This window comes from Varroa destructor, unplaced genomic scaffold, assembly GCF_002443255.2.
Source record: "Varroa destructor unplaced genomic scaffold, Vdes_3.0 BEIS01000007.1, whole genome shotgun sequence".
NCBI classification, from domain to species: Eukaryota; Metazoa; Arthropoda; class Arachnida; order Mesostigmata; family Varroidae; genus Varroa; species Varroa destructor.
In genome coordinates, this window is record NW_019211460.1 from 31,576,145 (window position 1) to 31,602,681 (window position 26,537).

At 40.2% G+C, this 26,537-nt stretch overlaps 1 protein-coding gene and 1 long non-coding RNA gene across 2 annotated transcripts in view; one reads left to right on the plus strand and one right to left on the minus strand.

Annotated features, from left to right (window-relative positions):
- LOC111254548 (TWiK family of potassium channels protein 18-like) overlaps nt 1–26,537 on the plus strand; it is a 58,414-nt gene that overhangs the window by 6,065 nt on the left and 25,812 nt on the right. The window contains 3 exon segments of the mRNA XM_022815495.2: nt 5,185–5,764; nt 6,594–6,799; nt 7,309–7,433. Coding sequence (XP_022671230.2) covers nt 5,648–5,764; nt 6,594–6,799; nt 7,309–7,433 — 448 coding nt within the window. The 5' untranslated portion in view covers nt 5,185–5,647.
- LOC147754583 (uncharacterized) overlaps nt 3,107–26,537 on the minus strand; it is a 46,169-nt gene continuing 22,738 nt past the window's right edge. Inside the window, exon 2 of the long non-coding RNA XR_015316328.1 lies at nt 3,107–3,859. This is a non-coding gene — a long non-coding RNA (uncharacterized LOC147754583). The remainder of the gene's footprint in view (nt 3,860–26,537) is intronic.

Sequence of the window (26,537 nt, forward strand, 5' to 3'; positions counted from 1 at the left end):
AACCCAGGAAATGGATTCAACAACCATCGATCTCATACAATAAGCGTAAAGTTGATCTTTAGCGGAACAAAAGCATGATTGGAAGAAAGAACAGTCCTAGGAAATATGCAATATGGATACAGATAGTTTAAACGACGAGATTACACTGTCTGCTTATTAATGTCTATGACTGATGTGGCTGGTGGCATAGGAGTCGGTAGCAATGAATGCAGCATGGACAAGACCTGAAGACGAGTACGGGATGCACCTTGTGTAGACCACAATTATTAGATTTAGTTATTATAATTAGATTATATAAAGAAAAACAGCCTAAGCAGAAACGGTCCGACGTATCCAAGGGAAGAAGGTGAACAATGAATTGCAATTAAATCTTTTAAGGGGGGACGGCAGGTCTGAGGCTAAATTATGTCCTTTGTTTATGTACTCTAGGCCCACGCTGACAATGATCGAAGCTCTTGAGAGAAAATTGTTATTGTAAATATTTATTAGCGTCGGTATAACAATTAAAAAAGGTGACACTCATTTGATCGAGCCTCTTAGTGGATGAAAAACGACGTCGGAATCAGTTTTACTCTACAGGATAGTGGCGGCATATTACAATGTTCCCGCTGTTTCGAACTTGAATGCAGGTGCTACCCTAAACGATACGTCAAAAAGAAGCGCAGAATTCTACTCTACACAGAGATCGGATCGAAGCTATTTTCTATGTAGAGCAAAAATTCTCTAATCATTTTGTAGTGTCTGAACTCAGACTCAAAAAGTAATGCTTGAAAAATCGTGAATACTACATAGAATCGGATCACAAATGTTGTAAAGTGTCTACAAAACCGCCGAATAGACAACATCGAGAGGAAGTTAGGCCTTATACTGTATAATAACGACGGAAATTTGTTGACGTTAACAGCGTGCGTCTACCGCAATAACGGAGAAAGCTTAGTACAGAAGGGAACGACACATATTGGGAAGTTCCATTCTCAACCTAGTACACAAGTGTCCTATGTGTGAAATGTGTAATGCTTTTTAAGACAATAAAATATACGATATTGCCATATAACAGCCACAGTTCGCATAGCATCCAGTGGGCCATATATCAAAGTGAACGCTTTTTAAAAAGATCTTTGATCTTTTTTTTTTCGTTTCAGATATGTACATGCAAAGCATTAAACATACTCTCCTCGGGGGGACGGGGGGGGGGAGGGGGACGGTTCAGTATAAAGTTCCATCGAAATTTTACTATAACAGTTTTGCAAGCTTTTGACCATAAGATCAACTAACTCGCTGGGTCAATAGAACCATGCTGCTTCCAGATTTTAGGGTTTATCAGGATTGATGTTCGGCGTACGCTAAGAAAGTTTATACTTACTTTGTCAACAATAGCGGTGCTGACTACGGCTTGACGAAGAATGATCGAGTAAAAGTCGATCTTTCCGAAGTCGCATTTTGTAATTTTCTGATATTCTTTGAACAACACTAACTCGGGAACGTCTGCAGTACTGCGTATTTCTTTGAAGCAGACGATTTGTTATCAAATTCGGGTGAACGAACTGGTGAGTTCGAATTAATTCTCTATGGCGAAGATCAATGCATTGGATGCGTGGACTCAACCTCGTCATAGGTCAAACGGAACCATCAAGATGCACGTCGTCCCAGTAATGTCGGTAATCAACCGTACTGGCCATCGAAGCAGATTGCCGTTAACGTACGGATTCAGACAATAGCATTGCCCTTCACACTTTTTGCGATTACGTACGGCAGCGGTGGGCTGTTTTTCAAACGTCTCCAGATATTGCAGCGGCTAAATACATTGTTTTGTTTTTGCTTAGATCGTTTGCGCGTAAAGAAGAACCCGGATGTAATATTCAATTTCAGATTATGAAATGCAGGCTATCAGTGATGAGCCCATATGGAAAGTAGGCGTAAGCAGCGCGAGGCGCGTTAGAGTTTCATATAGCTGCGTTGATAGCGATGTTGAAATCATGCCACGACAGATTGGACTCCGAATGAACTTTTGCACAACGTAGGGGCGATGCCCGATGCTGATAAATATCTGGCGGCTAAGAATCGGGGTTTCTGACTTGCAGGTTGGGATAAAGAAACTAGGTATAGCTGAAATGAAAGAACATGGCAATACTCAGAATCAATGTTTCGTATGTGTAGTGTAGCTTATAAAATGATGAATGGAAAACCTCAAAACGTTCCATAGTAGCTAAATAATTTCGCTTTTCCATTACCAACGTTTTCAATACAGGCCGATTAGGAACTATGCAACTTTATGGGAAGTTCCTTCCTTATGACCACTTGTCACCTAAAAATCTTGCATCACTGCGATGATCAACAGTGACAAAGACTGCAAACTACGATGACTCAATACATGGTAACTTTCTAGCTGAAAAAAATCCGGCAGAAAATTAAAGGTGAGTTATTTTTGGGCAGATAGGCGGAGTTTCAAGGTTGGATAAAAATGGTTCTGGGAAAGCTTAACGAGAGCGACAGCTGCCTATTTCGTTAGCCGATTATGTTGTAGATTATGATAATAATGCGTCATTTAGGAACGGATGATAATGAACGCCATATATATTCATATGAAAGAAGCACCTGGTGTACTTTGTCCAGGTAGATATGCTACCTAATGATGGATATGTTAAACCTTTATGAGTAAATCATGACACAACGCGCAATCGTGCAATAGAAGCCCACTGAAACATAATGCAATGCCTTCTTAGTGTACAGCAGTCAACAGAATTTTAGGGAAGGGTTTCGACGGAAGGGTCCATTCACGCGATTACTATGACAAATGCTATCGACGTTCTTTCACAAAAAGGCGTAACAGCGTTGCGGCTCCCGTGCCCTACAGCTATCGTAACGTTCTTCAACTTTTATACTTTTCGAGAAAGGCTCTTTTCTAATTTGTGCTTCGAAAAAAACCATGCAGACAAAACATTATATAACAATAGAAAACTGTTCGAAGAAAATCAACCTCCATCAATCTGTCTATTCCTCCAAAAAGAGCACTGGTGGCCTTATTGTTTGTTTATTCCGTCACCTTTTTTTTCCGGTGAGTGGATTTGTTGTGCTTGAGACGAAAAGCTTTATAGAAGACGATGGGTGCCTGTTCTATCCTGTAATTTGTCAAAATATTTATTGTAGCTTTATCGGTCACAGCCTTCACAGACAGGTTATCATATTAACTCTTATGTGCAGTATCATTAGTTTGCAAGTCTCTTTATCTTACACATATTGACAACTAAATTATTCACAGAAATTAGAGTGAAACCACAAATTGTACACGATGGAAATGTTACTGTGAGACCTATAAATATAAGCACTTACTCGTGCGCGTCATCACATATGGTCATAGCTGAGGCGGTAGCTAGGGTGAGATAGTGGGTGGGTTTAGCGTTAGCCAGTGATTCGACTTTGGGCAAAGAATTTCTTTTGGAAACGAGTTCTGTTATATGAAAGGATGGAGATGAAGAAGCTATTATTCATAACGCTGCAAAGAGATATGGAGTCTGCGTGGCTACGAAGGCAAAGCAGGCGCGTCCTACGATTTCCCGTACAGAATGAGGCCTCAGGGAATAACTTGACATGTGTATGTAAAGTTGCACATGCACCGAATTTAGACATGTTCATGTAAGTCGCTTCAAAAGGAATTACCTAGCACAAAACTCCTCTGCGATAGCGTTTTCGTTAAACAGCGCTATTTCTTGCCGGCAATTTTTTCTCTAAGATATCTCTGAGAGCGCGAACGCCTCAATGTTTTGAGTTTTACGTCCAATGCCGCCATTGGGCGTTATTATCAAGCGGCCGAAAAGTGTTCCTAGTCGTTGCTAACTAGGTAGTTCAATGTATAGGTTACCTGCAAAGAAAAACGACATCTACGTGTGAGTTTGTGAATTTACAATACGACGAGATCAAGAAAAAGAGGTAAAAAGAAACATTTGAGATGTTAATACCGTCCGGAAGCCTTAGCCACCCACCCGTCAGCCCACTTTCGCGCAATCAGTTAAGTTGCATAACATTAAAAAACCTTTAACAATGAGAGCATGTTTAAATCGATCGCCTTAGTCTATGGCTTGTTATAACAAAGAAGTATTTAACATAAAAGATTAAGTAGATATCAGTACCGTTTTAGGACGACTGCAACATACTTACCGTTTACAGTAAATAGGCATTTATGTGCTACATACTGAACCATGTGCTTATGTATAATGTGTCAGGCCTTAGGCAGAATTCAGCTTGGTTTTCACTGGCTGGATGCTTTGAATCCTGCACAGCTGTCTCTTTGTGACTCCGTTGTGACTGTGACACTCGTTGAAGGAGATCGATGACAACGAAAAGTTTAGCTTTATAAACTATATAGGTGCGCGTACTAGTGTTCTTGTTGCAGTGGCTTTTTATCATAGGCAAACGTTATCGTAGGTTGACCTGCACGTCTCCCACGTCAATTCAGCGTTTTGCAGTCATTTTACATGATAATAATAATAATATAAGAAAAAACATAAGGAAAAGACATAAACGCACTGGTAGCTTTTTTTTTTCTTTTTTTTTTTTTTTATACTAGAAAGTGTGACAATTCGATATGAGATTCGTTTCAATAGTTATGATACATTCTTAATAATTTTAGTTGATATTGGATAATATGCAATTATTATCTAACTTTACGTTATTGAGGCGTCCGTTATTAATGTGTTCAAAGTATGCCCTTTGATAGCTTGCAGGTCGAAAGAAGATAAGGAGCTTCAAAAGATTTAGTTCCCATTTAGTACCCTTCATCTAAGCGAAAAATAGGCTAAAAATTTAGATCATTTGATATTTTCTTCGTATTTAGTGTTATCGCTTACGCAAAAGCTAAAGAATACTACTTAACCTTTGTACTGTAGAAGGAATGCTTGTTGTCAGTTGCATACTATTTTCTAAATATAAGATAGTCTAGAATCATAGCCCACGTTTGTGATGTTGAAAAGACGAGATTGGTAAAACTATGGTGCTTGTATACCTTGTTCACTCAGATCATTCGTCCGCCAATCCTGGGTATTTAGAAACCTCTATATCGAGTTCCCCCTTCCCCACGATGATACTTACGTGTCGCATGATTTACAAACACAATGTTTGCTGTACAAAAACAAAAAATAAAGCAATAACAATCTAACCTACGTGTATTACAATTCGTTTCTTTTCCAGACGCAAGCACTACGGAAAAAGAGAGATGTTGAAACCTGGCCAATAAAAACGATAGTCTTAATTAAAGTCATCACTCATCTGATACCTGGCTCGTATCAGGTACTGCTAACTTCTACTTGGAGAGGCCTTGAAGCGATGTCGGCTTCTTCATAAGGCCTATTTCAGTTTCGAGATGGCTGCTGGTTAAAGGACGTCACGAAGTTTATCAGTGATAGCTGTAAACCTTAACAAGATGATTCCGCCGAATCGAATGTTCGTTTATACCGAAATGGTGGAGCACTAGCTGTGGTAAAGAAATGAGATTTCAAACATTTCAAGTTCAGGATCCAACAGTTTGTTACACGAGTGATCGGTACTGATACCCATTGACTTTGATACTGCTACCGTTTGGTTGCACTAGTAAACCTCCAGGCAGATAGCCGAAAATTTCTGGGCATGTAAAGCTTCATTGGAACAAAACCAAATGGAAGACGTCAAATCAGAGATCTCAATTCCAAATTCACGGGCAGATGGAAGCAAATCTCGTCAGATTCGATTTAAACAGTGCTTCAAGGTGTTTCTCACTCATCTTCTGTCGCAGGTAAATTCTGGGTATAATTTCAAGGAACTTCAGTTACACACATACTGATCATATAATGATGAATACGAGCCGACAGTAAAATATTTGTTTAGCCTAACGTCACTGAGGTTTCGGTTTTGCAACGCTTTCGAAAACAGACAATATTCTTCTATGTTCATTGATTGCTTTTACAGCAGGTTAAGCAGTGAGTGTTAATGACATAAGTTTAAGGAGCCCTACGGGATTAACTAGAAGAACCTACTATATACGGTGCTGAAAGCCGGGAATCGGTGCTTAAATAGAACTCCAAAAATCTGAGCTGGGATTCTAACCGAATGTCCCATTATTGTCATTGTATTTGGTAACAAGAAGTGAAGTCTTCCTGGTAAGTGTGAGGTAATCCACCCTATAAGCATAAGGTTGGGGCTTAGATATTCCAAAAAGATATAATTTTTTGGAGCATATCTCCCGGTTTTATGGAAAGCCGTTTCGTTGTAGTAATCACACGTTTTTTTTTTCCCATTAGAACTTTTCGCTGTGACGGAAGAGATATCGTTCGATCTGTACATTGAACTTTTTCGGACGATATAGACTTGATTGTACTGTATTATTGTTATTACCACCATGAGTAAGCGGATATCCGGAATTAGTTTGTAAGTTCTAACTCAAACGCACATTTAGCATGAGACTGTTTTTGTTATTCGATTCAGCATAATTAGATTTGATGATTTATAAATTAGCAAATCAGGTTCGAATGAAGACCTATTGCTTTAATCGCTCGGTGGATTTTCTTGACGCTTCACGTAGCTCACAGTGTGTGCTCATTGCCGTATCGTTTCTTGTCGCTCAGGTCGGCCTATGCGTGCTAGTAGTGGCATACGTGGTTGGAGGAGCTTTTTTGTTCAAGCACATAGAGGGGGACGCCGAGACTCTTAACAAGCAACAAATCCGAAGTCATCGACAGGCATGTCTTCAAGACATGTTCAATATTACTGAACAACTTAACGTTTTCGAACGCGTGCGCTGGATAAAAAGCGTTGAAATACGTTTAAAAAGGTATTTTATCTTTTTGCGTTAACTTTGCGAAACTCACGAGTGGGCCGCGAGTAAACTTTACTTCTCTAAAGAATAATACAGGTTACATATGACTCCTATAAGATATCAACGTACGCCTTTATCTATTGTATTCGTCTACTAAAAACGCCAGAAAGAAAACGCCACTCATTTTGTTTGTACTTGTTATAACAAAAACGGTACAACGTTAGAACGTATAATAGTAACTCGCGTGTGTTGTAGCGTTTTTACCTCAGTTCGAATTCAACTCAGGAGAGCATGAAGATCGAAACTCTAATCACTTATTATAATTACGTAGATAGTCGTGGTGTTATTATTATGGTGGTTAAATTAATATAGTCATTAATGTAGTTACCTGTTTCTGAAGATGCTAATGACGAGACGAGAGTCAGCAGGATTTGCAAACGCGCGCACATATCTTTCTACTAAAGGGTATGCAATACACATATTGATTGACGCGTCTAAAAAAATGACTACTGCTGTGTATGTAGATACGAGGAAGACGTCGTAAAGGCAGTTCGCGACAGCGGCTATGACGGAAGCGACGTTGACCAACCTATACAATGGACCTTTTCGGGGGCCTTACTCTACTGCATTACTGTCATTACCACCATAGGTGAGTGAATATACGACTTATGCTTTTGATTGTCTTTGTTACCTCATTTAGCATGATACGAATTATGTTCGAATTAAGGCCTGCTCGTAAGTACGATACGATTTGGCCAGTTGTACGCGCATAGGTATTCCATTTTCGGCACTCCATTGAACAAAATTATGCTTGTTTTCAAGCGTACAATAAGGCGGCATAGAATATCAACGAAGCCTATGATAGAGTAAAACGATAAATGAGATAAGTAATTAAGATCGGCTATTTTAAATTTAGGGATCTCCAGTTGATTGTCGAAACTGTCCGCTAGGAATAAATCCGAAAAAAGCGTAAACTTAAGACGGTCACCCTTTATCGTTAAGTGTTCAGTTCCGAATGAGCTCAAAACCACTGGGACAAAATAGCCACATCTTGTAAGCGTACGAGAATCCAAACCGCTCTGATGCTTATAGTTAGAGCGTTTTGTTAGTTCAGCCGTCGTTGACAAACGTCACGAGCTTCGCCATCAGGTAATTTAGAATTTATGTGTAATTTTTTACGTATCACGATTGCACTTACGCAGCCGTTCATATTTGCGTTTTTTTAAATGATATTGGAAATCTATAGAGTATGTTTCAAAAAGTCATTGACGTCCAAATAACCAGTTAATAGTAGAGGCAATTTAGCTAGCAGTCTCCTTGAGCTCACTTTCTATTTCAATCCACGTGGTATTCCTGCGACACACGAAGTCGCCAGCCCGATATACTGTTATTGAGGTTTCTACAGTTTCTGCGCCGGCTCCATTGTGAAACGAAGCCTAGGTAGAGCTGTAACGAAAATGGCCGAAATCGAAAAATGGGGCATATTATATGAACCCATCTCAATCCCAAGGTCTGTTTCTCCGCATCAACTTCTTTCGGAACTTGCTGCTTTGACAAATGCAATTTAATATTGGCAAGATCTTCGCACACTGCGCGCTTGCTGTGGATCCATTCATTACTCAAATGTTCCTTGTCTGCAGTGGTAAATTGTCATTGCTTGCTCAGCCTTTCAGTATATTCATTTGATCTTTGCCGATGTCGCCCAGTCTTTTTCCCGAACGAAGGCCATGTCCTAGTAGGGTTGTGGTCGCCCTTCTACTACCGACACATACCATCGTTCAAGGTCTTACTTGTAGGACTTGCTCGATAGGACCGACTCGAAGGTTTTCGGCTAGGGCCGCTTAACTTCCAGATGATGAACGCATATACGACCAGAACAGTATGGCAGCCTATATGTAGTCCACATCATATCATACACGTACATCCGGCCTAGCCCTTGTCCCAACGCCCGCAATAGTATACCTACTGATTTAGATACGACGTCACGAGTGCTCCCTTCCTCTATCGTCAGGTCAGTTGCTTATAGTCGACCTTGCGCGACGATTAATTATCATGCAGCATTGAGTAACCTGAGCCAAATCGTGTCGAGTATCGTTTTGTCAAGTATTGGCAGCCTCTATGGGGTAGCAGTACAGTTGGTCTACGGAGGCTGTTGTCGTTGGCGCTTGAGGGTCGGTGCGACGAGCTCTAGCCTTATAGTTCCACAAGAGCTGTTTAACTTTGGAGAAATAAAATGAAAAAAGATGACGTATACTTAATATAATTTATGTGAACAATGCCTGTTAGCAACTTACTTTTGTTACCATTTGTGGCTATGTTTTTTTAACACACACACAGAGAACAGCTGGTCTAATGGCATACGAGTATTCTCTTCCTTTCGTTCTGTAAAAGTCTGATAGCGCGGAACTTTCTTAACTGGAAATGTCAGCACTTGCATAATGCTTTCAACAGGATAAGGAAGCAAATATTGTACGTTCAACTCTCGAGGCGAGCTTTTACGCACATGATTTGTTATTATTATTACAGGTTACATATTGTCCGCGTTCTGGTACATTATAACTGGAGAATATTTCTGAGCTGCGAAGTCCGGATCGAATGCTCAACGTATGTGTGTGTACCATTACATTCATCCAACTTGTTCATTTTATCGAACACGCCAGCAGAGCAAATATATGGCTAATGTAAATTTTAGCCAAAAATACTTATTTTTGCCTCTAAACGAGCCTTGCATCTATACTCTACAGACGCTACGATTGCTGGACGACGTCCAAAACTAGAGGCACCACTTGCAAAATAGATCGCCTAATAAGTCGTCCTCATCTTTCTATTACCAGTACAATACACGGCCTTATTAAACAGCAAGATAAAATAAGTGACGTTTTCCGATCACACGGCGTCCGACAATAGACGTGCCATGCGTGTCAACTAGGCGAAAAAAAAAACAAAAAACGATGCTTAAGGGCCCTGTGGGGTAGTCGATTTGTAGGTAGTTTTCAGGTCAGTTACTGATGAGCCAGACAGCATAAACGTCATGGCTTCACGCGACCAGTCGTCCATTTTTTATTTAATCCTCCCTGTCAGTTGATTGACGCGTTGAGTGAAGTTTGTAGCCTGTGCCGTTTATCTATAGAGTCTCCCATTCTTCTTTGATCTCTCTCTCCATTCGCCTTTGATCTCCTTGCACATATATTCTTTATCTGAAATAATAGTTCGTCGGCTTTTTCTTCAAGAAGATCAGGATCACTTCTGTTCGAAGCCAAATTGATGAGATATGAAGAGTACGAAGCTGAGATCGTACTGTTCCAAAGAGGATGCAGAAGTCTATTTGTAACATGTTAGAAATACGTTTGATCGTGCGTCTCGCTGGATTTCCACAGAGACGCTTTTTTCGGATGACGCCATGTTCCGTCAGAGCGTTAGATGGCGTATTTACAACGATAAAACATCGACACCGAGAGGTTTTGGTGTCAATGGTGGAAGCATTACATAACATTATAGAAAAAGAAAACAGTTCAAAGTAAACCGGAGAAAGTTAGGCGATTCTAACGACCGTATGCGCTGCCTTTTAATACATATGAGAGACGGATCGTTGATGCGCGTTGACTAAATCATGTGCAAAAGCATCCCCTCCATTATCGGTGGTAACTCTTCAAAGGAAATCATCCAGCAGGAGTGGCCTTGTAAAAGAGTTGAACCAGCCATATTGCCCCTAACAATATACAACCCTTCGACCGCTATATGCAGGGACGAATTACACAATATTTCTAAATAGTTTAGAGAAACATCTGCAGTTATTTCTTCTATTTATAACGGCTTACATAGTAACGAACGTTAATGACAACTTATAGCTTTGTCATCTCTGACACTACAACTTTGTGTATATACATACATTTTTGAAAGATGCCCGTACGTGAAATGAATGATATATTTATGGAATTCAAAATACATGTGTTATCTGAGTCTTTTCGATAACACGATGGGATCTCTCAACAAAATATAAATGATCTAAAAATCGACTGAGAAAGAGCGAACATAGACAATTATCAAGCTGTCCGCTCGAAAAAAACACAGATCAATTTCTTTCAATTTTTATTTTATCTCTATTGAATCACCTTAATAGCTTCTATGATCTGAGGGCATATTTATCTCAAAGGATTCGGAACAGAATCACTTCGAATCTGCCAACATCAATAGATGTGTGTTGTATCTTTTCTTCACACCTGTGTTTCATATTTGGTTCAATTTTGGTTGATGAAACTGGCTCAGTAGGCTGACTACGCCCATATTTTCTTTTTGTTCACTTAATAGGCAAGAAAATAAAACTGTTCGAAAACGACATCTGTGAATTTTTGCGAAAAAAAACATAAGACCTAGGACAACATCCATAAGCGCCCTCTAGAGGGCACTAAGGCGCCGAATTGCTATTGTTGTGGCTCGCTCCTAACAAAGCGTATGTGTATAATCTGTCAGAAACAAGCACTTATGACATAGCATTGTGTCAAGCCAAGCCGCAGGATACTTTACAAACACTCTGAAACGTATTGAATTACGTATAAATTCGTTCGTACGATCGTAGGGCGGATAATTTTGCTGACTACGGAAATGCTGGTGCTGGAAGATTTTAGCCGTTACCGCAAAATATGAATCCTCAAAAAAGGCTCACTTTTGTAGATTCAGGTGTCGAAAATTATATAGATGGCTCATATCGTTTGAACGAGATTGATTTTCAGTTAAGGGCGTTGGCTTAATATCAGAACAGTGATAGTCCGCCATGCTGCTACATGCAGCATGCCCGATGGATATAGTATAGACGTATAACTTGTGAAATTAGCGACTGGCACAGATAAATAGAAGACTAATGCTAATAGATGATCAGTGGCCTATCGATACTTGCTGAAAAAGTAATTTATGTATAAATTCTATTTTTGCATAAGATCACAAACAAGGAAACAGTACTGCGACGTCTTGTATACAGATTCTGGGAAAAACACAATCACCATTAACCCAGTTATCACTTCAATATATCGTTGCAAGGACCTCGCTACGCAGCTTAGATATGCTGGTTTCTTCACATGTTATTACTATTCTGTTCATTGAAGCATTACACCGAAAACCCGTAAGTAAGCTATGTAAGCGAAACAAGCTGGTCGTAGTATTAAAAAATGTATATGACACAAAGGCAATACAAACAAGCCCAATTCGGCAACAGGTCTTCGAATTAAGGGTCGGCAAAGAATCTTATCCACCTATGTCGTTCTAAGTTACACAATATGTAGCATGTATACAACTCCCAATGAGCAATAGATTTTTGGCATGTAAAACACACCTATTCAAAATCTTTTTCTTCGAACAGCCTGATCCTCTGAGGCTGTCACGTAGGTTCTAAACATGTTGTTTCTTTAACCACATTAATGGATATAAGATGTCGCTAGTAGGCTATTGAACCATGAGACCCTATTACAGTAACAACAAGGTTTACTCCGTAAGCGTACATCGCTTTGTGTTCTTATTGAGTTAGTTGTCATTTACAACTTCGGTATACAAGCTTTCTACCTAAAGTCTTTCATCGTTAAGACTGTTGTTGGCTGCTGATTCTCGCCACCATAGTGGTAGTGCTTCCAATGGCGTTATTTCCCATTTCGTTGAAGGTGATGAACTGAAGTTCCCCAACGACTGAAGTCTGTTACGCGTGTTCATCGCATAACGCCATAAAGTCCTGCAGTCATGTCGACAGAGCTTTATTTGAGAGAGCAATCCAGCTAAATGAACGATTATCCTTTATCTAGTTAACCCAACCTGCTTCGTTCCTGTCTGCCCGCCGAGTGCTTGGCGAATTTAAAGAAAGCAAGGATATTACGGGAAGCAGGATGCTGCTCATCTGTGCTTGCCTTCCTTGAGACATTCAGTCCTGCGATCTCAGTGACCTCCCTGCCACTGTTCTGTCGCTCGTTAGATTTATTCAACAGTCGCGTTGTTGCTTTTGCTCCATTTTCCACCATTTGAAAGGCCAGAAGCAGGCTTGATGACTTTAAGGCCTCTGCACTAAATTTACTGCGGACTGTGCCCAGCTCTCGCGGGACGAGCCATCGCCTGGCGTGTTTTCACTGAGCTCAGCGACGTTTACACGCGCCAATAAAAATCCTTGGCGCAGAATACAAGTCACTAGCATACGTGCTCCGTATCCCAAAACCCTTGCATTTAATTGTCTATACAATGCAGAAAGAAATCAGCCGTTTATTGTAAGAAAGTGATTTTCTTTCACAGCGGAATCGAAGAAAGAAGGTGGAACCACAATTGAACTTTACTTTTTACGCTAGACGTGTAGAAAAATTCAATACATAACATTGCATCATATGCAATAATAGTTTTTGTATTGGTACTAAAGAAAATTAACTTTCATGTTTAGCATGGTTGTTCTTTTGCTGTTATGAAGCCGTAACTTTAATGTCCAAATGCGTTAGCCGCCACTACAGCGTCGACCTCGGGACTGAGTCCAGCTATTGTCCAAGCGAGATCAGTTGTTCCTGACCAGTTCCTAAGAATGCTACAGACATATAAGCTTGAAGTACAGTATACGCAAGAGAAAATACCTATAGCCTTTTTTTATAGTCTAGTTTTTCCTACCTTAACTTAATTTTCAAAAAGGAGTAAGTGGTCGAGCAGCCGGCTTCTAATCATTCCAGGGATGATTAATTAATAGACACTTGAAAATGTGTGTTATCGAGGTCGAATTTATCAGAGAATCTTTCGACTTATTTATGCGTGTAAAGCTTGATTCAAGTCATTATATTTTATTTTAGCGTATCTTTGAGTCTTTCTGAAGTGTTCCATCTTCTTTTTAACTTGTTTACAGATATCAATCACGTTTCTCGTTTAGGGGATACTGTCTAAATGTGCCGACATCAGTTGTGTTGATACCTTACAGATGTACTATATGGAACACCACGTCATTTAAGCTTATTTAAAAAAAAAATCTAAAATTAAAGCAGTTTATTTCGTTATTATACATTACTATTTTAAAAAATGTTGGTTAAAAATTCACTGACCAGGCTGTCAACGGTAGCACTATAAAACAGCAATAGGTGAACGCTATATTAGGACTTGTAAAAGCGTTCTTCCTCATTCATCTGGGCGGTTAAGTCATAGAATAGCACAGCCGACCTCTATTGTTTTGTAAATAGGACATCCATTTATGTTGAGAGAGACCATAACCTAACACTTAGTTCAAAACAACTCTTGATATGTCTTTCTGTACTCGTTTCTATAAGTCTGAATCACTAAGTAGAAGTCGCATCGAGCCGTAGCGCGCTTCGATGCCCTGCCAAGGGTGGCTTTATCTGCAAGAAGTGCCTAGATAAGCCTACCGCTAGTGCAAAAAGCCTTTTCTGCGTTTCCCATTTCTGTCAAACGAAACATACTGTACGTATAACGGGCGGAACATTTGGTGAAACAGGCTTGGACCACCTGAAATATCTGGGTTAAGTCTTAGTGACGCCATAATACCCCACACGGATTGACCCGTACAGGACATAGAACAAAATGATATTGTCTAATTAAGGGTTAACGCGGGTTATGATGTCAGTCGGTTGCCAGCACGTTGACTTCAAATATAAATGAGCTGTTGTCGGCGCTGTAGAAAAATGCTATTGCTGCAAATACTCAACGCGACAGAAACACATGCGATAGAATGATAGATTAGGTCGACTAGGCTAAGTTTTCTTTATTGGTTGACGATTGGTAAATTGAGGCTTCTTTCGGTGAGCGATAGCTGGGCGGGCTGTCTATTTCAGGATCTTATTTACCCTCTAATCGTATATGTATTCAGAATGAAACTCGGAAAGCCCAGACAGCGCTGGCAAAGGTGCACCCTTATGACTATCACATTCATTGTTCAGTTGAGGCAGACGTTTCTATAAGGTTTGGGCCACACTATCACGAATTTGTTAACAATGATCTATTTCGAAAGTTCTTCACATGTATAGAAGGGCCATATTGTTATAATTGAGCAAATTTCTAGTTTGTCTATGTAGCCGCTGTAGGAAAGCTGCTACGAAAGCATACATAGGCAACATTACGTAGATATTACGGACGTTATTCACCGTCAATGCAGCTGTTTCTATAGGGTGTCATCATCGTCAATACCACCCACCGTCTTCAGTCAGCTTGACAGCTATATGTTTTACGGAAATATTGCAAATCGATGGGAGCAGATGGAACTTTTGGCTGGTACGAGCTGCCGCCACAAAGAGTATGCTCGTGTGCATGCGAAGCTAAGTAATTTTGTTCGATTTTCCTACGGTAGGGTCGTTGAAAAGAACACATACTCTTTCAGGACGTAAGGCCTATACTGTGATTGACGGGCCTATAGGCGTTCGTTTTTTCGGACGTTTGCCAATTTCATTCGCCGACTGTTGTTCTGTTTCAGTCTGTCATAAAGGGGAAATTATTGTAAACGTTAATTATAAAAACACAGGGTTTGAGACCGCATTACGCGCGACTTGTTCTTGTCATTGGGTTCTGTTCAGCGCCCAGCTTAAAGTGAGAGCATCTGAGTTTTACAGAAGTCAAAATTTGTCTTCTAACGATAAGCACGCAACGAAGCAAGCTTGCTGGAGATAATCAGGGCTCATCTCGTTCTGTTTCAGAGAGTAAATGTCTCGACCCATAGTCTGGACTTTGCGATACTTTGAGGGAAAATACATTATAAGCTAATAGCTAAAAATACCCTACGCACAGGTTAAGTACGTTCTATCTATCTATAAGTTTATTGTGCTATGATACTTTTATTCAAGATTTATCTTGTTTTTGATCTGATTAACATGGTGTGGATCGTTATCTGTAGATGTTTAATATGCAAATGGACGACTCTGTTTTAACGGCTTGCAGCTAACTATATGATAAACAGGAGGTTCCCTATGAAAATCTGTAACTTTCCTTCGCCACGGAGAACATACGTGCAGCCGTTATGTGCACGTGCGTGCAATGGGGGTATGTTCACCTAGATAGCCGAACCGAAGTCACAAAAAGATTTCAACTAAGAGGAACGGTACAAAGATCGTGGCTGATGCCAACGCTTGCATCGCGTCAACCAAATAAACTCGTGCTATAATTTAGTTGATCTCAATGAGTCGATACTGATCTGAAGCCTGGTATTGTTCGGCTATTCAACTGCTAGAAGATTTTTCCGTACCCGATTTTTCTTACAGTGAACCTTAATATAACTGTTTTAGCGTTGCTTTAAAGATTTGCTACAGTAGGTGGTTCTATGCGAAGGAAAGGGAAATCTACACAGGGAAACAAAAAGTGCGTTTATGTTAAGATTCAAGCTCAGATCGCCTGTGTTTTTTTTACGTTATTAGACGAACACTGCACCACTGTAGGGGACCGAAAGGTAAAATGTAATTATTATAATTTGCCTCATTTACCTGTACTAGCGGACCGCGTAAATAACAAAAAAAGCAGTAAACCGCAAGAAGTGTACATTGTATTTGTAAGAAGACTGTAGGGGAGGGGCAGCCGAATGTAAAGGATCGACTCAGCACCGTCAGCCCCCAAACATATATAGGTTAAACACGGTGCCCTGATCTCAGATGTAACCGTTAGTTCAAGGCCGAAGTGTCTGTCAGATTAAAAATATATGGCCCCAATAGACGGTATTGAAGCTTCCAATATAATAGATAACGCTATTATATCGCACGCGTCGAGCCATTATTCTTTGAAGTCTTCTACGTTAAAGAAAATAACCCGCCACATAAGGGCTCACCGAATACCGTTCATCCGCAATATTAAATCGGTGATATCAAAGGTGGCAATTCGTTTTGCCGGTTCTGTAACCGGCTTTAGCATTGACGCTGTCACCAAAATGTTCAGAAATTCCAAATCTATGTCCAATCCCGAATAGAAACTGCTGTCATAGGCATCATGTAAGTGATCCAATCTCTGTTTTTTCTTCATACACCGTTCATGCGGCTCGTTCACGTCCTACATGCGGCTGACGAAACTTGCTTTCCAACTATTGTTAACTAGAGACTATGTCAACAGCGACCCACGCGTCGATACAACAGCTGTTCTAAGAGAAGCGTGTTGTTATTTCGAGGGTCGAGCCGGCACAGCGTCAAGCTCTAGCGCTTGCAGCATTATCATCCAATCCATTGGATTTCTATTAATTTGTATTTGAATTCTGCTAAGTCCGACGAGCCTAACTAAATAGCTTACATACTACGATTGGCTGACACGTTTTCACTGAGTAAAGCTGCTCGGATTACGATAGCGGCAGTACTCACAAATCACAGAAAGTACGGCTTCCCAATTCGCGGCAACCGAAATCGAGTCTAAACGATCACCTTCTTGTCGTAGAAGAATATGAATTGGTTTGTTTCATCTTGGCAGATTTTCAAAGGATTGATTCACTCCTGTCAGGCGCGACGCTCAACACCATACAAGTCAGCGCAAAATCGCATGTAGCAAGCAGTACCAAGGACGCACGAATCTGTCCGCAGAAATCGCAATACAGGTCACACATTTTCATGAGATCCTGCAAAAGGCCACATCAACGCCGGTGGACAATTAGCGCATACTCGAATAGAAAGAGCTGCGTCGAATACACTATATTTAGGTCATCTTCCATACGGCTGTCAGACGTTGATCTTGGGTCGATGTCCTCTTTGAAAAATCGGCCTTTCGTTCCGGTCGAATGGCGATAAAATCATGTGCCAGAAATTTGGCACAATGCTACCGACCAATCAGTTAGTCACAGATTGCGGCATGTGAGAAAACTAAATCAACCCAACGATTGTATTTGAACTAGAAAAAATGAATTATGACTGACACAAAAGTATGTAATCAATGATACAGTCTGTTTCGAAAAAAAAAAAAAGTAAATAGACTTATTGATAGGGCGCAGGACAAAGCTGCACCGTGCCATGATCCTCTGCTGTGGTCAGGAATAGTCACTGACACAGATGCACCGACGCTGAACAATTTCGCCAGGGATGATGTTATAATTAGGTTATTATGCAAGAGCTTAATGTTTGAGTCAGAGAACACGTTTCTGACAAAGAGACCTTTTTATTGTCATCATACGGTTCCTTCGACCATCGGAAAACTCTATTCTAACATCTTCAGTCTGAGTTTCGTCATCGGAAGCCAGCACTTCCAACAGTGATTTCTCTGTTCATTGGGAGATTGATGACGTTTAAATCGACTTCATCTGGACTTCCGTTTGCGTGCGGTCACCGTCGATAGTGAAGGTTTTTCACCTCCCACACGATGTACTTGTTCATCAAACTGAAGACCGAATGCCTAAAATTAATTTCACATTCAACGATCAAGGAGGAATCCACAGTATATTTCTTGAAATTGTCGTCCAAATCATGATTGTTCTCACCGTGCTTAATTATCATGTAATTCGAATGTCCTGAGTACTGATATGTATACTCGTTGTCGTTCACTTGAGATAGATTACTCTCTCTACTCAGACAGATGCCTGCAGTTATCGCTCACAAGTATTGAACATCAGCTAATGTTTATATTATACAATTTGCCATACTGCAACTTATTCAATGCTATGGGTGCAATACCTTCTAAATTCACTACTACTGTAGAATCACTACTACTGCCTCTGGTACGTTGGCTACAAAAATAACAATTAAAAAGACCCCATCATGTCTCATTACGCGAAGCGTGGGAATACGATAAACAACGTTGTTTACTTTGCCTATCTATTCACAACAGCAGTGTCTGAGATTACCGGCCAGGAACGATAAGGCCGCAATGTCACCTGTGTTCGTCCCTGACCGACCTCCTTAGACCTGATCAACGTTGTTCGCTTTTTGCGCTACTCTTTGTGGTTAACTTTACGCCTCTTGCCGAGTCGAAAATAATTGGAAACATCGGCGTAAACGCAGCCTAAATAGTGTTGATGGCAAATTAGGCGGAACATACGCCAAAGATAGCATGTATAAGGTGATACGCTTAAATAGAAAAGAACCTTAATAAGTTGTTGCTATTCGCTGCTTTTATTGTTAGATTAGAAAATCAGTTTTTAGTACGCAACTTCGTCACGGAAAAGGGCCGAATGTCCTTTTCGGAAATCCAGCGGGAGATCAGCTGTGATATAACCATTCTACGCTGGACGAGCCTCGCTAACATTGTTTACTTAAAATCTACAATCTACGCTACGGCCAAGCTTCGTACGACTTCCGAAAAATCAGAAGAAGGCCTTAGTGACGTAGACCAGTTAGTCCTCATCTGGGTTTAGATTCAAAAGGCTCGGAAGGCCATCAGCGTTGTTCGAAGGCCATTTTGGTATTCAGGGGGGCAATAAGAATTGCCAGTTTGGTAATAAGGTTTTACAGTTAGATTTTTTGATACTATTTACGCATTCGAGTTTTTGGCCGTTTTAAGCATTTGGGTTTTGGCCTGCTATCAGTTTAATTCACATATAATTCCGCTCGAATTATGGAAGTATGTAGCGTATTTGGGTAACGCTTTGAGTAACGTATTTGCACTTCGTAATATTACTCTACACCCAGGCTTTATGCATCGCTGGGAACATGATCGATGGGTGGTTAAGTTGCAAACTTAAGCTGTTGTTCCGAGGGGACACTAGCGTTTGTCGAAGTATGGAACATTTTAATAGCGCGTGTACTATGCCTTACTGCTGTTTCGCTCATATAAATAGGTCAGGCCCTGTTATAAAGGGCCAGATCTAATTAGACTCAAAATGGGTTGGCAAAAGCAACTAATACTACGAGAATGTAGACTGAATCGTGTAACTTATCAAGTTAATCTATTTATCAGCCGCATGAGCATCGGGCGACCCTTAGTAAATAAGCAAACACTCAGAAGAATGCTATTCACGTACAATGCACTCACAGCAGATAACCTACGATGACGTATTGTATAAACTGTCAGAAAATGATATGTATTTATTTATATTTATAGACGTTCTGTAACTTCAGAAGTTAGTTCGCGCGTAGTTAGCATTTTAACTATTAATTTAGCTAATAATTAACAAGTAACTTTTCTAATCGACTGGGGTTGTTACAGATAAGCTTAATTCATGATAGTCTCCTTCAGCTAAGCCAATCATCGCTTGTTATGCAGATTATATCGCCTGGTTCGGCTTAATATTTTAGTAAATTGTTTTGATTTTGAGTGCGCAAAGGTGTTCGTGCTGTTAAATGGTAAGTTAATATGACGCTGACCAGACTACCGAGTCATTCGGATTACGCAAACAGACCCAATACGCTAATACGGTCTGAGCCGGTAATTTTCGACGTCAATGTTGATAGTTTTTGCATTTTGTATAGACCAAATAACGTGGCTCCTCACAAGCCCATACAATTACCTACAAACAGTAGTTGGGCTGGAAGCAATGCACACAAAGCGATTTATCACACTTCAATTGTAGAGTGTAGATGATTACTTAAGCGTACAGAAAATGCTGAATAATTTTTCAACTCTATTGTTGACCTCGTCTTTTTTTCAAATATCCTCTCTGTGATACATCTAATCGTTGATTGCCTCGTCAAATATAATTAATCAATACTAAACTTAAGTAAATATATATCTATTCAACTCAGACACAGGTCTTCTTCCTTTAAACCTGAACATATATATATATATATATATATATTGACACTTGGCAAACTATTCAACGCCAAACACTGTTGTCGAAAGGGAAGAATTCATCCATACGAAATTTAGGTGTGTGTTTGTAGTGACCAATGGCCCCGTATGCTGTCGATGTTATGGGCAGATTCGTTCAGTGGGTCGCTTTCCTTGTTGGGTTTCTGACGGCATAATGAACAACAGTACCTACCCTTGAATTATCTGATTAGTGATGGGCTGTATGAGGCCCGTCAAAGGTCTACATGCTTACCATTTCGGCGTTACGTTCTGCAGATGGAAGCGTCCATCTGATCGGCCATCGTAAGATCTCAATTGATAATGTATGGCCGTTTATTCTAGCGGCAAATATGAGCATATAAATACTTAATGAGAGACGCACCCAAGCGACTATCGATTCCCAAGCACGATATAACAAATAGGTTATAAGTGTTCTTAGATCTTACTATACTGCAGTTCCTCGTCGGTTTCGTTAACAGTTGTAATGACTGCTCGAAGTATAACAGCCGAGCTGTTTCGGACTCTAGGTTAGCACGCTGTCCTGGAAGATTATGCCCGGAGGAGAATTTCAAAAAAGCTCTTCCTTTCGTTCAGCAGTCAGTGAACTTCAAGGATGCATTTTATGAAAAACATATTTTCAACTATTTTTTGTGCAGTTATCATATTCGCATTCCAGAAGTTAAAGTTATCGTTAATCGAGACCGCCGACTAGTCGTCATTTAAACATTTACAAATTTCCAGGTTCTCAATTGAATCCAGTATCGACAATTTAACATGCTGCAGAATTGTGTCAGATCGGTTTAGTTCCAGCAGCAGAGATAAATAAGTTCGTCTATCGAATATCATGACACATAATCCACGCAGTCCATTTGTCTGGCTGTACTCGTCCAGTAGTTTCAACGTCCGCAGTAGGTGTGTTCATAGCTATAATATCTAGCATTAAGATAAAATAGTTTCAAACCAAGATGTGCTCGAATGGTAGTCCTGCGTAGTGTAGGCCCTAATATTCGATAAGCTGTGTTTTTTTTATTTCGTCTATTAGAGGAAGTGGATACGGATGCGTTCATATCAGCAGAGCTTGACACTTTAGTTTACGCCTATTGACGCTTGTCGCACCGCACTGCATGACCTACTAGAGGCTTGTGTTACTACCTCATACTCTCAAAAGTGTTCGCCGGTCCGGCAGTACATTTGCAACAGACGGGCCAGAACTGGCCACGCGCACTTTGTTGAGCCTACTACAGCTTTCACGCCATACACCCATAGAATTTTAAGGGCAATCTAGAAAAAAAGATACCGGCATTCGTTGTTTTGCGCTAACGCATCGGCTGCGAAAACGGCATAGGCACAGGCAATGGCGGACGCCTAGAGAGCAAATGTCAAATATATCGTACTCACAAGGTAACTGCCACACTTGAATGAAATGCGTCTACGTTAATGTAGTATGGTATACTATATTTACTTGCAACGTTTTTACATAGGCTGGTCTACAAATTACATGCACATACGTTTGCGCGCACGAGTGTTACTAGTGTATAAATTTACATTCTAAAGTTGCTGACGGGCATATAAAACATTATAAAAAAAAACGAATGTTCCAACTTCCAGGTTTATATTAAAATACGTCACTGATAAACCGTAATAGAAGTTCTTCAATAATCCGAAATTAATTCTCAGTCAATATTTACGGTACGATTACGATCAATACGAGTAATCTTGCCTGACGTAAATATAATCGCGTTCAAATGACAGTTATTGACAGTGGCCTTTTCTGTTTCACAGAAATTCTGATTTTTTCGCGCAAGAGTCGTGTTTTCTCGTTTAATTCTATTGCGACGTTGAGAAAAATAATAGTTTGATTTAAAAGATCTTCCGGAAATGTAGTATTCATGATACCTATAGCAGGTGAAACTAATCGTAAGTTTGTTAGACGGATATATTTATTTGTTCTAGCTCATAAGTCTCACTCACCGCTTCCGCCTATGAACATATTATGTAGCGAATTTTAGTCAATAGTTTTATAGGAGGTAGGGGATGTCTTGGGGAATGTCTTCAACATGTTAAACGAAGCTTCGTTTAACATCAATGTCAATATGTAAACCACCGCATTTTTCCATCCAAAGATGCGTGTGGTCTTTGCCGATGTCACGGACTAGGTAACGTACTACGCGTTGACAGTATAGTTTTCGTCTGCACAACGAACCTGATATGATACGTAATGCATTTGCTTGAGGACGGATCATATGTTCAGGCACGGACACTTAGGTTTTTGTCCTATCAAAAGATTCAAGTGCCTTAAAAAGCATGTCCGTATTATGTAGCAACAATGTCCGTATAGATTCGCCGCGCCGCTTTCTATTTATAGAACAAAAAACCGCATACTCGATGCATGCTTATCTAAAAAGGTAACGCCAATAAGCTTGCCAGACCGCAAAACTCACTGATAAGAAGGCAAACTCAAGGCCAGTGTAACGACTTGGGCAGAGCGTGATGTAATTAATGATTGTACTTGGCATTCCCTCCAAATTGAAAGCCTGTAAAAAAAAACGGCGAAGTATAACAGATCGTACGCGTTGCTTCCGTGTCAGTATTTTGACAGCCAAACGGGATGAACTTTTGTGAGTCATAATCGTATGACAAGCGAAGCCCTGATAGAGCAACGGAAGCAGCCATGATGGCGAAGAAATGTTGACAACCTCGGCCAGTCGCTTATTTGGCACTTTATTGTTTTAAGCGAGCTCAACATCAACGACGATTCTATGAGTAAAATGCGAATGGACGCTAAAGGCAGGTGTAACAGACTTGAGAGTTCACGGCTGAGGGTCATGGCCGTCAATTTTTTTGCGGTTCCCTCACACGATTTCAGCTGTTAGTTCCTAGTATGGCCTAAAGGTCGGCGCCAACGCCAAAATGACATTACGCATAATCATTGGCATTCATGTGTGCCCGTGACTTGAGAATGGTTTATAGAAAATGATGACAAAAGCCTACAAATGTTAATGTGCCGACCGAATTAGGGCAAAGTAGTATTCAATGCTAGCTGAATATACAGGCGCTGTTTGATTCGGAACAGGTTATTTTGCCGGAAAACGAATGATAACGTAATAAATATCTCAATGATACGCCGACCACTGGGTTCGCTTCCTAGTGGGACAACTTATAAACCATTGTTTCAAGCCCATTCATGTGTCACATAGAAGATCATGAAATGAAAGATCTTTTTTTATAGCAGGTAAACGGGTGCCTTTTAATATACCTCATCTGAAGAATTTCAGTATTTTTTTCGCCTTCTATGTTATTGTAGAATCTAAATGTAAGTGTTAGAAAAATGGTATGTTTATTCAAGCTTATGCTCTTGCCATTCAGTACCAATGCACTAAGTGAATATATGTCTGCAGATCTTCGATACAAAGCTACTGTTTGTAACCCTATTATTTTATGATGTACCTTACAAATATGATGGATATAATATTTGTCCTAAATCAATTTGTATCAATTATGATACGATCTCTTCACGTTTGTTTAGATACGTTGACCACCCAATAACCAGTGAAAGACGTGCGAGTGACGCTCGGAACTGTCGAGTCCGGGTTTAGTGGCATAATCGTAACGTTATGGGTTATTAGATACGTTGCATCTGATCGGGCCGGCTGGTGCACGATTGTATAGTAGTTTTCTATGCAATCTTTCACTATCGACGTATTGTACAACTCTTTGGAGAACATAGAGAACGTCAGTTTCTCTGAAGGAAAACTGTTTATAATGATACTTTGTTCTGCTTTAAAACGAGTACAAGCGAGACCAGTTCAAGATGTTTTTTCAGTTGAAATAAGAAACACACCTAGTCAAAAAAAAGCGCACCTGGGGTGTTCCATATGAAGTTTTACCAATCTAGTTTTACTTTGCCTGTGCTCTTTTTTTATCAAGCCATAAAATGATAGTACGTGAATGCGCGTAGTGCTTTGAATCATGTGTTCGTGCTAACTTTGAATTGGGAACGTGCGAATGGTAGAAAAGAACATTTTCGTTATTATGACTTTCCAGGAGATAGGGGCAAATTTAATCATTGCAAGCAGAACCTAACCAGAATAACAATAACACGACAACTGGCCATTACTAATAACGGAACTTTTACGTCTCGTAGAAAACCCGGGGTTACGTGGAGTAACTGTAACCTACGAAGGTAAACATGTATTCAAACGTATGCCACCTGACCTGTAAACACTCTCTCATTATATCTAAAATTGTCTACTCGAAATGCAACCGATAGATTTACCCTTTCAACTGTGTACCTGCACAAACGAATGCGACTGCACGTAAAACCGTTCACTTCAAAGGATGTATGTTAATGTATCTTCAATGGAATTAATTATTGATGCCTTTTTTTTTTTTTGATAAACTACAGAACGAAGCGCTCATAACAAACAAAAAATTTAACAATTTTTCAAAGACTACTCTTCTAAAATTAAACTAGGTTCAAGGTTGTATGTTACTGTTATGGCTTCGGTCGATATTGGCTGACATAGTTTTTCTCATCCACTTAACAAAGGCAGATTTAGAAGTAGCGTCGGTTCTAGTTATGTTCAAGTTATACTATATAGCCATTTTATTATTATTCTACAGGAGAGCACCTCGCTCATCTCTACGTATACTCTCTACGAGAACCATTATAATCGGATGTTGAATCAGCGCTTTGCTCAGAAGGAGCCGGCTAAAGAACAAAGAGTTCGTATTAGCCGCATCGAACAATAACAGCAACAACGATTGAAGCAACAAAAACAAATTGCTTCCTTGTATCCCGTTTGCCCATACACCCAACCACATTCGTTAAACTCATTCAGTCTTCTTTTAACACTACTGCTGGGTAGAGTTCTACCCACGAGAATGCCAATGCTCGTCATGACTTTACACAATAGGCTTTTCGTTGTCTCGTACGCACTCCTGCCAAGCGAAAAGTCTCTTCGTAACAGTAACGGTCGCAGCATCAAAATCGGGACCGTACTAATGTGCTGATTCAGTCGAACCTATAAATTGTCATTGAGTCAATATTCCTTTTCAACGACCTTACATTGTTCATTTAGACGAAAGCGAGTGTTTCTTCGATCGCGTCCTTTCGAATTTATTCGCACGGCTCATTGACTTGCTACTTGGCTCATGCCGGCCAAAAACATGAACATATTGCGGTTTGTATATGATCGGCGACGATCGATTGCTGCTGTCATGTTCTATTAAATGTATCTAGTCGATGATGAATATGGCGAGACTATGAGAAAAGGGACTCCCGAGTCGAGATATTACATATACCTACTTATACGTATGCGGCTTTTGCAATTTACTTACAGGCTAGCGAAAACCTCTCGGTATTATGAAATGGCAAGCAAGACTTTTGACGAAAACATCCGAACTGTATTATATCTAATTGAAGATCAAATGCCACATTGCAGTACTTCTGCACGCACTGGAAGACAGAATCAGCAGTTTCAACTGCTTTACTAAGCGGATCCCCTTGTTACGTGGTGGGTGTTTTCTACCGAGTTTTGGCTAAAGGAAGCTCGTGGAACATTTACGAAATAATTGTAACTATCGCTAGGCCAAATTTTATTGTGTTCATCATTGTAAGTCGTGATAATATTGATGCATTATTACCCTATAATAGGCCACTCTACCTAAAAACAAGCAAAACTAGCATTCTAAGCTTGCCGGTCGGCTACGTCACATCGTGTCGAATGCGTCACCGAAACAGCCCTTCATGTAAAGTTAATCGCTGAATAGAAGTAGAGCTAAAATTCATCTTGGCCATAGCGCTGATGCGTATTGTTTCAAGTTCTCTTACGTAACCGCAGCCCCGCTGTCTACTATTAATCTGTATTTGTAATGATGTACAATATTTGCAAACGCTGCTGTGAAATGATGTGGCTAGCTTCCATCCGTTTTCAACCCACTTCGCACCGGCATTGAGCAGCTGGCCCAATCGTAAACCGATGGAAACGCATGGGAAATTGTTGCCTGTTCGTCGGCCTTGTCCATTAGAAAAGGAAAAAAAATAATTTCCAAGGAAGCCCGATCAACCATAGGAACGACAACGGGAGAATTAAACGAAGCTATTGCACCGCCAAAAAAT